Source organism: Lampris incognitus, chromosome 9 (genome assembly GCF_029633865.1).
Source record: "Lampris incognitus isolate fLamInc1 chromosome 9, fLamInc1.hap2, whole genome shotgun sequence".
NCBI lineage: Eukaryota > Metazoa > Chordata > Actinopteri > Lampriformes > Lampridae > Lampris > Lampris incognitus.
This window is the reverse complement of record NC_079219.1, coordinates 54,176,308-54,191,000: the sequence shown is the minus strand read 5'-3', so window position 1 is coordinate 54,191,000 and position 14,693 is coordinate 54,176,308. Positions and strand designations below refer to the sequence as shown.

The 14,693-nt window shown below is 47.5% G+C and overlaps 1 protein-coding gene across 1 annotated transcript in view; it reads left to right on the top strand.

Moving 5' to 3' along the window:
• Positions 1-14,693, top strand: part of itga8 (integrin, alpha 8) — a 103,491-nt gene that overhangs the window by 62,791 nt on the left and 26,007 nt on the right. Inside the window, 6 exon segments of the mRNA XM_056287023.1 lie at positions 5,233-5,288; positions 8,023-8,180; positions 8,437-8,568; positions 10,083-10,150; positions 11,110-11,257; positions 12,866-12,958. Of these exon segments, the coding sequence (XP_056142998.1) occupies positions 5,233-5,288; positions 8,023-8,180; positions 8,437-8,568; positions 10,083-10,150; positions 11,110-11,257; positions 12,866-12,958 (655 nt within the window).

Below are 14,693 nucleotides of genomic sequence, written 5' to 3'. Positions count from 1 at the left end.
CACAGACCAAAAACAAACAAGCAACAATTGAAGTAATGGAATTTCACGTCTGCTGTGCATAAAGCGTCATTAGATTGCAGGATATCAACGATGCATTACTCCGTGTGTGGGAGTTACTTCCCTGTTCTGATGGAAGAGATGATAGCACACACACACACACACACACACACACACACACACACCAAGGCACATGTGCAGAGCATGCCTACTTACAACATATAGGAAGTGGTGAAAATGAGGAAATGTCTCCCACTCTCCCACGTCTTTCGGCCAAGCACGAGACTTACAGGCATTCCCCACTGTCCCTGGACCAAAGGAAGGGATGCCTTGCTCATGGGTGGTGCTAAACTTGAGAGTGTCATGCTAGTTAGGTAAAGTCACATATCAGGAATTTGACTTGATGTGTTTCTGATACGAGACGCTTAGACATAACTCATAATTAAAAAAGTAATATACATAAATTTTTAAAGAGAAGAAGGAGCCGCTGAGCATGGCAGCTGTCCTGGTAGCTCTGCAACGACTGTGCTTTCTTTTTTATTTTTCTGCCTTTTTTCTCTCCTTTTCACCCTCTTTGTCTGGTTTATTGACTTATTTTTAAAACTCTTTTTAACATCAGAAATCGGTCTACTCATGAGATTATCTTCAATCTATCCACCGATCCGACATGGTCCAGAGAGATCCTCAATGCTACCCCCATGAAGAAAGAGATACCGTGGGAAACAATCCGGGGTGTGAAATAGGCAGGGGACAAGAGCTCGTTGTCCACCCCTGCCCAGCATTCTACGTGCCAATGTCCAGTCTCTTGAAAACAAGCTTGAGGACATCAGAGCCAGGATCTGCTTCCAACAGCATATCAGAGACTGTAATGTCCTTTGTTTCACAGAAATATGACTGATCTCCTATGTGCCGGACTCCTCCGCAATGCTATCGGAGTCCTTTTCCATCTTCCGTATGGACAGAACAGCAGATTCCGGCAAATCAAAAGGAGGGGGAGTCTCCTTCTTGACCAGCAACAACTGTTGTAATCCAGGGAACATTAATGTTCTTTCCTGCTTGTGTTCACCTCAGCTGGAACATTGAAAATCATGTGTCGTCCCTTCTACTTGCCCTGTGAGTTTACCTCGGTCAATTTAACCACCGTCTATATTCTACCACAAGCAGCTGACTTGCATGATGTGCTCTGGGTACCAAAACAAGCACCCTGATGCTGCCCTCATCACGGCTGGGGATTTTCACAATGCTAATCTTTCTTTTTTTTATCTCCCCAATTGGATCCGGCTAATTACCCCACTCTTCCAAGCGAGCTCTGTCGCTGCTCCACCCACTCTGCCGATCCAGGAAGGGCTGCCGACTACCACATGTCTCCTCCGATACATGTGGAGTCGCCAGTCGCTTCGTTTCACCTGACAGTGAGGAGTTTCGCCAGAGGGACGCAGTGCGTGGGAGGATCATGGTATTCCCCCCAGGACCCCCAGACAGTTGCCCCGACCAACGAGAGGAAGCACTAGTGCAGCGACCAGGACACATACCCACATCCGGCTTCCCACCCGCAGACACCGACAATTTGGTCTGTAGGAATGCCTGACCAAGCCGGAGGTAACACGGGGATTCGATCCAGCGATCCCCTTGTTGGTAGGCAACGGAATAGACCGCTACGCCACCTGGACGCCCAACAATTCTGATCTTAAACAGGTTATGCCGAACCTCCACCAACACATCTTGTGTCCCACTAGAGGTGGCGATATTTTGGACCACTGTCAGCTTTTGGGAAATCTGACCTCTCACCATTTTTCTCATACCAGAATATAAACAGAGACTTCTACAGGAAGCCCCGGTGATGAGGCAGGCCAAGCGCTGGTCTGACCAATCAGAAGCCACACTACAAGATACACTCAGTGACGTTAACTGGAACATGTTCCGGCCGAGCTCTGTAAACATTGACGCATTTGCAGAAGTAGATATGAGCTTCTTCAGCACATTGGTGGACAATATCATCCCCACTGTAACATTCCGGTCTTTTCCCAAAGTAAACCATGGATAGACATGACTGTCTACCCATAATCAATATAACAATATTTGGTAACACTTTAGTATGGGGAACATAAAAAAACTTAATTACTAGTGAATTAGTAATGATCAAGATGTCACTTTAGTATGGGGAACATATTCTAAGTAACAAAAACTTAATTTACAGTAATTTAACACTATTAGCACTTGTAGTTTTGTGTTTTGTTATGTAAGAACAGACCATATTCATTAAGTGTTAGTAAGGGAGAATAACTCTTCTTGTGGTACTACCACCTTATAAAGTCCATACTAAGCAAAGCATATTGAGATGGTACTACTAATAAGCAGTACTTCTGAGGTTATAGAGGGAAAACTCATAGTTAATGGCTTACTGGTTATATAATAAGGCCATGCAGAATAAGGCATTAATGAGTACATAATAATGACCAATTAAGAGCCAATATGTTGCTAATTTGCATGCTAATAAGCACCTAATTAATGGTGACTACATTCCCCATACTAAAGTGTTACCCAATATTTCATACAGTGGGCTATGTGTGCTCTGTACATATATGGGAAGTTAAATGAGTCCGACCTAAGCCTGGTCTATAAAAAAAAAAAAAGGCCCGAGCCCAGCCTGAATCGACTCTGCATGTTGGGTTTGCAGACCTCTAGTATGGGAGCTGTTCTGCCCAGGACCGCAAATCCCTACAGCGGGTGGTGCGTCTAGCAGAGCATGTCACCAAGACGTCACTCCCTGCCCCCCATACATTTTTAACAGGCAGTGCAAGACTAAGGCCCTCAGGATCTCCAGAGACTCCAGCCACCCCTGCAACAGACTATTTAGGCTATTGAGGTCAGGAAAACGCCTCCGTAGCATCAAGGCCCACACAGAAAGACTAAGAGAGAGCTTCTACCCCCTGGCAATTAGACTGTTAAACAACCAACCGCAATAAGGACAATCAGTACACTGGAGACACACACACACACACACACACGGTCTCTCTCTCTCGACTCGGGCATCTTGTACATTTCTGTTACACACTTCTGTTTTTGGTTTGTATTTTTCTCGTATTTTTGAAATTTTTTTTGTTTATCACTTTCTGTTTGCACTTTTAAGTATCTTTATATTGCTCTATATCTTCATAGTTTTTATCTTATACTTTATATATTTTCATATTGTACATTCATATCTTATTTTATAATACTCTTGAGCACAGTCTGCAAATCTACCGAAAAAGCATTTCACTACATGTCGTTATGCATGCTCAATAATCCCGGTGAGAAAATCACAGAAAGCTGAATGAGTTCATCAAGACACAATGTTTATTGTGAGAAGGACTTAAGGAGTCCAGATGAACTGATTCAACTTTCTGTGATTTCTCTACACAGTACGGCTATATGTATATGACAAATAAAATCTTTTGAATGCTTGAACTTGAACCTAAGCTGCAGACTCTGTATTGGAGAATATAAAATTACATTATATTTAGATGGAACAATATTTATGAGGCGGCACGGTGGCGCAGTGGTTAGTGCGGTCGCCTCACAGCAAGAAGGTCCTAGGTTCGAGCCCCGGGGTAGTCCAACCTTGGGGGTCGTCCCGGGTCGTCCTCTGTGTGGAGTTTGCATGTTCTCCCCGTGTCTGTGTGGGTTTCCTCCCACAGTCCAAAGACATGTAGGTCAGGTGAATCAGCTAAACTAAATTGTCCCTAGGTATGAATGTGTGTGTGTTGGCCCTGTGATGGCCTGGCGGCCTGTCCAGGGTGTATCCCCGTCTGCCGCTCAATGGCTGCTGGGATAGGCTCCAGCATCCCCGCGACCCTGACAGCAGGATAAGCGGTTTGGATAATGGATGGATGGAATATTTATTAGTACTAGAAAATGCTATTAGTCATAACATATAGCATTTACAATATGAACAATGAATTGATGCGTCCGGGTAGCATAGCAGTCTATTCCGTTGTCTACCAACACGGGGATCTCTGGTTCGAATCCCCGTGTTACCTCCGGCTTGGTCGGGCGTCCCTACAGACCCAATTGGCCATGTCTGCGGGTGGGAAGCCGGATTTGGGTGTGTGACCTGGTCACTGCACTAGCGCCTCCTCCAGTCGGTCGGGGCACCTGTTCAGGGGAGAGGGGGAATTGGGGGGAATAGCGTGATCCTCCCACACGCTACGTCCCCCTGGCGAAACTCCTCACTGTCAAGTGAAAAGAAGTGGCTGGCGACTCTACATGTGTCAGAGGAGGCATGTGGTAGTCTGCAGCCCTCCCCGGATCGGCAGAGGGGGTGGAGCAGCGACTGGGACAGCTCAGAAAATAGGGTAATTGGCCAAGTACAATTGGGGAGAAAAGGGGGGAACGGGACCCCCCCCCCAGAAAAAAAGAACACTGAATGACTCTCTGATCTTTTCATTATCATACATTTTTGATGTGGTCGGCCAAATCAGTTCAAGCACTTTTGGCTTCGGTCATCTAACATTGATTTTGACAGTTTCCTGACCAAAGAGCTGTACAGAAACGAGCGGTAGAAATAAACCAGCATTTTGTTCAATTCATTAGGAAGGGAGAGTACTTTCCCCCCCCCCCTCACATTCTATTAAAAGTTATGTTTTACCACAGTAATGCTTAGAGGCCAAGGAATTTGACATGGAGGGTGACACAAATAGCCATAAAACAACTTTATAAAGTAAAAATCAGAGTATTTACAAGAGTATCAAAGAATATCTGAATATCCAAGAGAGTTAAAGGAATTTAGGGAATGCTTAAATGCTATGTCTGATTTCCTTTGCTGAGTGGCTCTTTGCCATAAAAAAGTCACAGTTAATATATAATACATACCAATAAGAAGGATGCCACGGCTCATTAATCCCTCCTCATAGGCCACAAGGCTCAATAATGGAAACTTATTTTATACCACAAGCAAATTCTCTTTCTATTCAGCTGCCTCCATGAAGGTCTGTTTAGCATCAGCTGCAGAGCAAAACCCCCAGAATCAGTGCTCAAGGGCACTTCAGCAGACCAGATATTTGCTGATAATGGGGCTTGAACCCAGATGCTATGGTTTAAGGACAGTCGCTGTACCAGTCTTACCAGTAGGAGGGTGTACATATCATCGGCTTATAGTACTCACAACTGTCTCCCTCTCTGTCTGTCTCTCTCTCTCTCTCTCTCTCTCTCTCTCTCTCTCTCTCTCTCTCTCTCTCTGCCCTTTTCTCTCACCAGTCTGAAGGTGGACGTCTGCGCAGCAGTGAGCGGTATTGGGATCCCCAACTCCGTAGGTAAGCAGCCATTGTTCACTGTTAGAGGGAGAGAAGGAAAAAGAGTAGAAGAAAAAGAAGAAGAGAGGGAGAGGGTAAAACGAGTGGGCTGAGCAGTAGCCAGAGCCAGATCCCCTCACATTGTCCCATCAAGGGTTTTCCTACTGTAACACCACCGCTCCACCACACAGACCACAGACTGAAACAGGGGGGAGAAGGAAGGGTGGGAACATCATTGTGTGTGGTTCCACTGTGTTTTAAGAAAACCGCCATTGTGCCTGTACCTAGAAAAACACCTGTCTCTTGCCCTAATGATTACCAATGATTATGTTGCTTTGACCTCTGTTATTGCCTGGAAAGATGGGTTATATGATATATTAAATGTAACTCCTGCTACCCATGAACCATTAGAGTTTACCTACTGTTCCAATAGATCCGCAGATGATGCTATCTCACTTGCTCTGCATACTGCTCTGGTACACCTTGAAAAGAAAAATACCCTGGGGTGTCCAGGTAGCGTAAAGGTCTATTCCGTTTCCTACCAACACGGGGGTTGCCGGTTCAAATCCGCGTGATACCTCCGGCTTGGTCGGGTGTCCCTACAGACACAATTGGCCGTGTCTGCGGGTGGGAAGCCAGATGTGGGTATGTGTCCTGGTTGCTGCACTAGCGCCTCCTCTGGTCAGTTGGGAGCGCTTGTTCGGGGGAGGGGGAGCTGGGGGGAATAGCGTGATCCACCCACACGCTACGTCCCCCTGGGGAAACTCCTCACTGTCAGGTGAAAAGAAGCGGCTGGCAACTCCACATGTATCGGAGGAGGCATGTGGTAGTCTGCAGCTCTCCCCGGATCGGCAGAGGCGGTGGAGCAGCAACTGGGACGGTTTGGAAGAGCGGGGTAGTTGGCTATGTACGATTGGGGGGAAAAGGTGGGTGGGAGGGGGGGATAAAAAAAAAGCCTATGTCAGGATGTTGTTTATTGATTACGCCTCTGCGTTAAATACAATTGTACCATCCAAACTGGTGTTGAAACTCAGAGGTCTTGGTCAGGGCAATTCTATCTTTAATTGGCTATTTGATTTCCTGACATGCAGGCCCAGTACTGTGAGAATAGGTAAAACATACTCATCTACATTAGTTCTTAGCACCTCAGAGCTGCTGTCTCGGTCCCCTATTGTACAGTCTGTTTACACACAACTGTGTTGCTAAATATGATGACAGCAGCATCATTTAATTTGCAGATGACATCATAGTGATTGGACTGGTAAGTGACAGTGATGAGAGGACCTACAAGAGAGAAGATTTAAACATATGGTTATAACAACCTCTCTCTAAATGTCAGTAAGTCAAAGAAATCATTGTTGACTTTAGAAAGATCAGAAGAAATCACATTCCTATTTCCATCAGTGGGTCATGGGTTGAAATTGTGGACAGTTTTAGATTTCTCGGTTTATACATCACAGACACCCTCACACAGTCTCTCAACACCAATTGCATACTGAAGACGGCACAGCAGAGACCGTGTATTCTGAGGCGTCTCGAGAGTTTTGGTACTCATACCAAAACTCTTATGAACTTTTATCTCAGCACCACAGGGAGTGTGTTGACAGGCTGCATCACAGTGTGGTTTGGCAACCTGACTGCTCAGGCCTGCAGACTGCTGCAAAGGATTATAAAGAGAGCAGCAGAAATCATCAGCATGGAACTACCACAGCTTCATAATATTTATACCACTCTGCAAAAGGAAAGCCCAAAACATCACTGAGGAAACCAGCCACCCTGCTCATGTTCTGTTCTCACTCCTTCCATCTAGAAAAACGCTACCAGAGCACCAAATCACACACCACCCGTCTCAGTAGTAGTTTCTTTCCACCGGCAGTCAGGTTGCTGAACAGATGACGCACCCATATGCACCTTACTCTGTTGTGTTATCGTTGTACTATTCTATATTGTGTATATAATGTATGAATTCATGTGTGCATAGTCTCTCTAGGTCTGTAGTGTTGTGTTTTTTGGGGGATGGTGTGTCCTTGTGTGCCTTGTGTTAAGGCAGAGAGAGCCAGAGCACAAGAATTTCCTTGTATTCCGATTCACATGACGATAAAGTTGAATGTGAACAGAGGAAGGACAGACAGCGGAGGTGTAGAAGACATTGGGTCTCATTCATCAATCGTTCGCACATACAAATGTGTTCTTACACACCCATGGAGTCTTTTAGCCCTGAAGTTTGCCCCAGGACCAGTGTAGAACCTGGGTGATCCCTGAACTTAGACACAATTGGCTAACGCTGATGTCTTTGCAAGTCTGGGTGGTTCCTCGTTGCAACAGACAACAGATGTTAGGGGGAAGGAATTACAATTAACCATCAGGCTTTGCTTCTGTCTGTCAGACCATCTTGAGGGCTGATACAATTCCATGTGTGTGAGAACAAGTTTCTGCGCACCGATGATTGATGAATGATCCCCATTGTTTCCATTCTTTTTGTGGTCCTTTGTGGTGTTAAAATGGCTATAAATTTGTGTAATGAGATAAACTCCCACGCACCCAGTGGAAAGACGTGTGTACTGCGGGGGTGTGCCGATTTTCATGCTTAGACATTTTAAACGCAGCGTAATTGCACCATGTGGACTGTCTGTTAGGGAGTGTCTCACTGGCCGATAGCCCTCCTCGCTCTCATTCTCTCCACATTTCTTCTCTCCTGTCCCTTCTCACCTTTCTCCTCTCCCTCTCCATCTGTCTATCAACTCCCTCATCCCAGACCTACAGGCAGAGCTGCAGTTGGATTGGCTAAAAGGCGCAAGGGGTGGAGTTAAGAGGGTCCTCTTCCTGGACACCCAGCAGCCTCAGCGCAGAGGGGTCATATCATTGGGTCGTGGCCGCCCACGCACATGCCTGAGTTATACTGTTTACCTGAGAGTGAGCAGATCACACGCACACACACACACACACACACACACACACACACACACACACACACACACACACACACACACACACACACACACACACACACACACACACAAACCAACAGCTCAGTAGACCTGAGCTTTGGTCGTAGTACTGCATACAAACAGACTCCATGATGATTCAAGTGTTTACATTCCCTGTTTAACATTCACGCCAACACAATGTTGACTAAACAGGTATTATCCTCCTTTTCTGTCTCATTTAGGAGGAGGATGACTTCAGGGACAAATTAACTCCCATCTCAATGGCTCTTAACTACAGCCTGGCTCCTCCCCATCGGGGCCAAGACCTCCCACCTGTCCTTAACCATTACAGCAAAACTTTTCTCCAAGAGCAAGTACGTGTACATTGTGTGTGTGTGTGTGTGTGTGTGTGTGTGTGTGTGTGTGTGTGTGTGTGTGTGTGTGTGTGTGTGTGTGTGTGTGTGCGTGCGTGTCCAGGTGTGTGTTTTCTTTCAAAGTTACTTGAAGTTGGCGTCTGGGTAGCGTGGCGGTCTATTCCATTGCCTACCAACATGGGGATCGCCAGTTCGAATCCCTGTGTTACCTCCGGCTTGGTCGGGCGTCCCTACAGACACAATTGGCCGTGTCTGTGGGTGGGAAGCCGGATGTGGGTAACACAACTTCTAAATGCAGAAGAAGCTTAGAGAGTCTAGTAGTGTCCATGACAGAGGCTCTGTGCAGTGTGTGTCCACACAAGAATGACCACAGCGTTCATGTGTGTGTGTTTTTTTACAGCAAGGTTTCGCAATTCTTTGTATTTGATAATATTGCTTGATGGTACGCCTTAAAGTTACACGCGGGTAAAAAATATTGCTTTTAACACAATAGTCAGTGCACAAATATGTAAATCACCAACGCATTTGTTATTTCTCAGTTTAATGGTTCAAGTCAGGTACAGCGTTCCCAAGAAACACGATACGGTGTGTTGTGTTTTGCATCCAAATGCCGAAGAATGAGGCAGATGGTAAAGAAGTGGCTGTGGCAGAAGGAGCGCCTTACATGCCTCGCCGTTAGATTGTATACCCTCGGTGGCTGAAACTCATGTTCAGCTAGGACTTGTTTGTTTGGCGGTGGGAAGGCTGCTGACTCTAACTCGCAATTACACATTTATTTGTGACGTTTCGGTGCTAGACCTTCATCAGGAAAAATGGTCTACCACCAGGGCGGGTGGTGTGGTGGTCTACTCCGTTGCCTACCAACACGGGGATCATCGGTTCGAATCCCCGTGTTGCCTCCGGCTTGGTCGGGCGTCCCTTCAGACACAATTCGCTGTGTCTGCGGGTGGGAAGCCGGATGTGGGTATGCGTCCCGGTCGCTGCACTAGCGCCTCCTCTGGTTGTTCGGGGCGCCTGTTCAGGGGGGAGGGGCAGCTGGGGGGGATAGCGTGATCCTCCCACGCACTATGTCCCGCTGGTGAAACTCCTCACTGTCAGGTGAAAAGAAGCGGCCGGTGACTCCACATGTATGGGAGGAGGCATGTGGTAGTCTGCAGCCCTCCCCGGATCGGCAGAGGGGGTGTAGCAGTGACCGGGACGGCACGGAAGAGTGGGGTAATTGGATGGGTACATCTAATCGACTCGTCTGTCTGATGAAATAGATGTGCGAAGTGATCTTCTGTTCCGAGGCTGCTGATGCAACAGCGCTCAAGACTGCTTCACGTCAAGTTGGTCTCTAGGATGAAGAGTACCTAAACATCACTGCAGTTGCTACACATTACTGCAAGTGTTAGCAGTTTAAACAAAAACATGTTCAGGATTGTAACTTTGAACCCCCCCACCCCTCAATAAAAAAGCAATTAGAAAAAAGGTCTTAAAGATTGCCTCATCAGATACTCTCTCCTTTCTTTCAGGCTTACATCCTGCTGGACTGTGGAGAAGACAACATGTGCATTCCTGACCTCCATCTCTCTGCCAGCATGTAAGACCCGAGTACCAGCCACCCTTTCACCTCCACCTGCAGACACTCAGCACGTGTTGCGGCGGCACACACACTCACATGCACGGCCACATACACCCACATGCATATACATAGCCATATGTATGCAGCAACACACAGAGAGACATACACAGATGCGCTCGCACACACACCTATACACATACACAAATATGTGTACACACATACCCAGCAAACCAATTACAATATGTCTGTTTCCCCTCATGCAAGGAGCAGAGTTTGAAGTTGCTCACAGTTGAGGCCCGTGTAGTGTGTGTGTGTGTGCATGCGTGTGCACGTGTGTGTGTGCCTGTATGCATACACACTGATTATTCTCTCTAGTGCTTCCAGCTGTATGATATCACCATGGCAGCGCTGCACAAACATCCTGTCACCGTTTGCTGATTGACACACACACACGCACACACACACACACACACACAGACCGCTGTCGGTGTTAGGGTTAGTGTCGGGGTCAGGGGTATTGCATTCCACACACCGAAGAGGGGGCGTGGCCCAAAACCAAGACGCATGACCAGCCCACCACGATATACTGACACACATGGAGCTGGCCGATGAAAAGATTCTCTTTCCAGACTCAGCTTTTCAGGAATGAAGGAATGATAAGAAATCGAAAGTTTTTGCCTTTACAAAAGTCAGAAAGGCCACCGAGTGCATGAAGGGGCGCGTGAATGTTCAAATCCAGTATGAAAAAAAAAACCAGAAAGGAAGAAGCCAAAACAGCAGGTTTTCATTATTCATGTGCTTCATCTGCTGTCTGCCCTGGAATATATGTCACTGACGGTATTGTTTGTCTTTGTACACGTTCCCTCTGTCAAATCTGTGAAATACACACATTTATACACACACACACACACACACACACACACACACACACACACACACACACACACACACACACACACACACACACACACACACAGGGACCGTGCAGAGCTGGTGATCGGAGATGATAACCTGCTCATGTTGACCATCAGCGCGGTGAACAGAGGCGAGGGAGCATACGAGGCCGAGCTGCACACTCTGCTGCCGCCGGAGGCTGACTACATCGGAGTGGAACGCAGGGTGGAGGTGAATACACACCGGAGTAATCTCTCATTTTTCTCTTTTTTCAGCCAATTAGGTCTGTATACAGAAGGAATATGCCTCGGTAGGGGGCTCGTTTATTAGACAGAGGACATCCCAATGTAAACGAGGAAAAAGTGGTTTCACTGAATAATAACACACCTATTATTACTGAACAAAAGTCACAATCAGTATACGGTGGTTTAAATACAGTACATCAGGCGTCAGTTCGAATCCCCATGTTACCTCCGGCTTGGTTGGGCATCCCTACAGACAGTGGGAAGCCGGATGTGGGTATGTGGCCTGGTCACTGCACTACCGCATCCTCTGGTTGGTCAGGGCACCTGTTCGGGGGGGGGCCAACTGGGGGGAATAGCGTGATCCTCCAACGCACTACGTCCCCCTGGAGCAACTCCTCACTGTCAGGTGAAAAGAAGCAGCTGGCGACTCCATGTGTCAGAGGAGGCATGTGGTAGTCTGCAGCCCTCCCCGGGTCGGCAGAGGGGGTGGAGCAGCGACCGGGACGGCTCGGAGGAGTGCGGTAATTGGCCGGATACAATTGGGGAGAAAAAGGGGGGGGGGGATACAGTACATCAATACACAGACACACACACATAGGAGTTTTGGATTTGTGTGAGATCAGTTACCCTGCTTTGACATGAGGCACTCGTGTGTCAGGGTCCGAAAATAGAGATAGGCTCAACACAGATGTCTCGATGCGATTGAGCAATCTGCCAAGTGCCCTTGCCAAACCAGGAAATGAGCTATTTGTCTCTAAAGTTACAGTACGACATCACATCCTGCTGCCGCCGTGGTGTCGTTGTGCTGTTTGTTTGTTTGGGGTGATTAGGTCGAGGCGATCAGGGCATTTACTGGTAAATCGCCCAATAGCACCTATTATATGAGTTACAAGCTACATTAGTGACCACGGAAATGGAAAGGTCAACTGCCCAGCCCGGTGTGCGTATGTGTGAGAGTGTGCATATGTGTGTGTGTGCGCATGTGAGAGAGAGCGAGAGAGTGTTTGTCTCGTTGCTAATGAGTGTGTAATGGGCTGTTTGATTGATGAGGTTGTTACTGTCAGAGCATTCATCACCCCAACCTTCCTCCTCCCCCTCCCCTCTTCCTCTTGCCCTCTGTCCTCCTCTCTCTCTCTCTCTCTCTCTCTCTCTCTCTCTCTCTCTCTCTCTCTCTCTCTCTCTCTCTCTCTCTCACTCTGTCTCTCACTGTCACTCTTTCACGTTCACCCCCCTCCCCCCATGCTGGCATTACTCTCCCCCTTCCCCCTGCTCCTTCCTCTTCTTCACCTCCACTCCTCTGGGTTTACTGTCTTTTTTTGTCCATCTTTTTTCCATATGGATTCCTTTTTTCTCCCTACCTCTCCTTTCCTGTTCCCATTATCTCTCTTTCCCCTCTTCTCCTTTCTCAACTCATCTCCATTCCTTCTCTTCTCTTCTCTTCTCTTCTCTTCTCTTCTCTTCTCTTCTCTTCTCTTCTCTTCTCTTCTCTTCTCTTCTCTTCTCTTCTCTTCTCTTCTCTTCTCTTCTCTTCTCTTCTCTTCTCTTCTCTTCTCTTCTATTCTATTCTATTCTCTTCTATTCTCTCCTCTCTCAGTCTCTGGCTAAATTGAACTGTGAATACAGGATGGTAAACGATTCCAGACTAGTGATGTGTGACCTTGGAAACCCCATGGTGGCTGGGACAGAGGTGAGTAATGCACACACTCACACACACACTAACACACACACACACACACACACACACACGGGAAAAGTCCATGGACATGGATGAGCTTGCTGGTGTTGAAGTGGGCCTGATCATTTGAAGGGTTTCAGTCAGACTGATCGTGTCCAATGTAAACCTGTGATTGCACAGATCAGCATTCCAGTCTGTGCCCCGTCCACCTCAGCCGTGTAGTTTAGCTACATTTGTGTGTCAGTATGTATGTGTGTGTGTGAGTGAGTGAATGTGTGCATATGATAATCTATTTGGCCCTTAGCTGACATATGCAGGAAACCAAGGCTTTGTAAAGTAAAGAGTCGTCCCTTCCGACATGAAATTCTATCATGTTTGCTTTGTCAGTGTGTGTGTGCATGTGTGTGTGAAGGTGTGTGTGTGTGTGTGTATGTGCGTGTCTATGTATATCTGTGTGCCTGTGTCTGCACCACAATGTATGTTGCTTGTGCTAAATGTTTCCGTACACTTGAATCCATACCCGTGTGTGTGTGTGCGTGTGTGTGTGTGTGTGTGTGTGTGTGTGTGTGTGTGTGTGTGTGTGCTTGCTTGTGCGTGTGCTGATGCCGCCATATTTGAATGTGTGGATGGTGGACTCTGTGGTTTTCCAAGGTGTGTTAAGTCTAGCTCAGAGGTGTGTTTGAGCTCCCGGGGTGAACACAGAATTCTGATAAATCAATTATGAGCTCACGTTTCAAAGATGGGGGAGGGGACACATTAAAGACCCGTGAAAGGACAGAAGTGTGTGTGCGCATGCCTGCGTGCATGCATGCCCTCATGCGTGCATGTGTGTAACTGCACATCTGTGTGCATGCTCCCCCAGCAGTCCAGATGTTTCCCATATTTACTGCCCCTTGCCCCGTCGGACCTTCAGGAATCCGTGAGTTTATGCAGAACACACGTACGTCCCTGCACGCGGCCCGGGCTGGCGTTCTGTTTTGCAACTGAACGGTTCTCATCACTCACGCCGGTTCCCCGCGCCTCGTAGCACGGGTCACCCAGAGAACCCAGAACTGTAGCAGCTAACTGAACACAGCCAGGCGGTTGAGTCACTTCGTGCTTTCCCAACAAGGCTGTGTGTGTGGATTTTTGTGACTGAGAAAGCAAGTTGAAAATTACAAAATGTTGACAAAACCCCGAATACTGCAACAGACTTTAATGTTCCTTCGAATTCTTTTGACTCGTTCAAAAATTTGCATAAATTCACTTAACGTAGGGCATCTGGGCAGTCTGTTTCATTGCCTACCAACACGGCGATCTTTGGTTCAAGTCCCTGTGTTACCGCTGGCTTGGTCAGGTGTTCCTACAGACACAATTGGCTGTGTCTGCGGGTGGAAAGCCGGATGTGGGTATGTGTCCTGGTCGCTGCACTAGCGCCTCCTCTGGTTGGTCGAGGCACCAGTTTGAGGGGGAGGGGGTGAATAGTGTGATCCTCCAACGCGCTACGTCCCTGTGGTGAAACTCCTCACTGTCAGGTGAAAAGAAGCGGCTGGCAACTCCACATGTATGGAGGAGGAATGTGGTAGTCTGCAGCCCTCCCCGGATCGACAGAGGGGGCGGAGCAGCGACCGGGACGGCTTGGAAAGGCGGAGTAATTGGACGCGTATGATTGGGGAGAAAAGGGGGGGGGTGGGGGAGTCACTTAACGTTTGCACACGTGGCTAGTTTAGGAGGTGAGGGCCTGGTGTGTTGCTAGGTAAGGTACCAA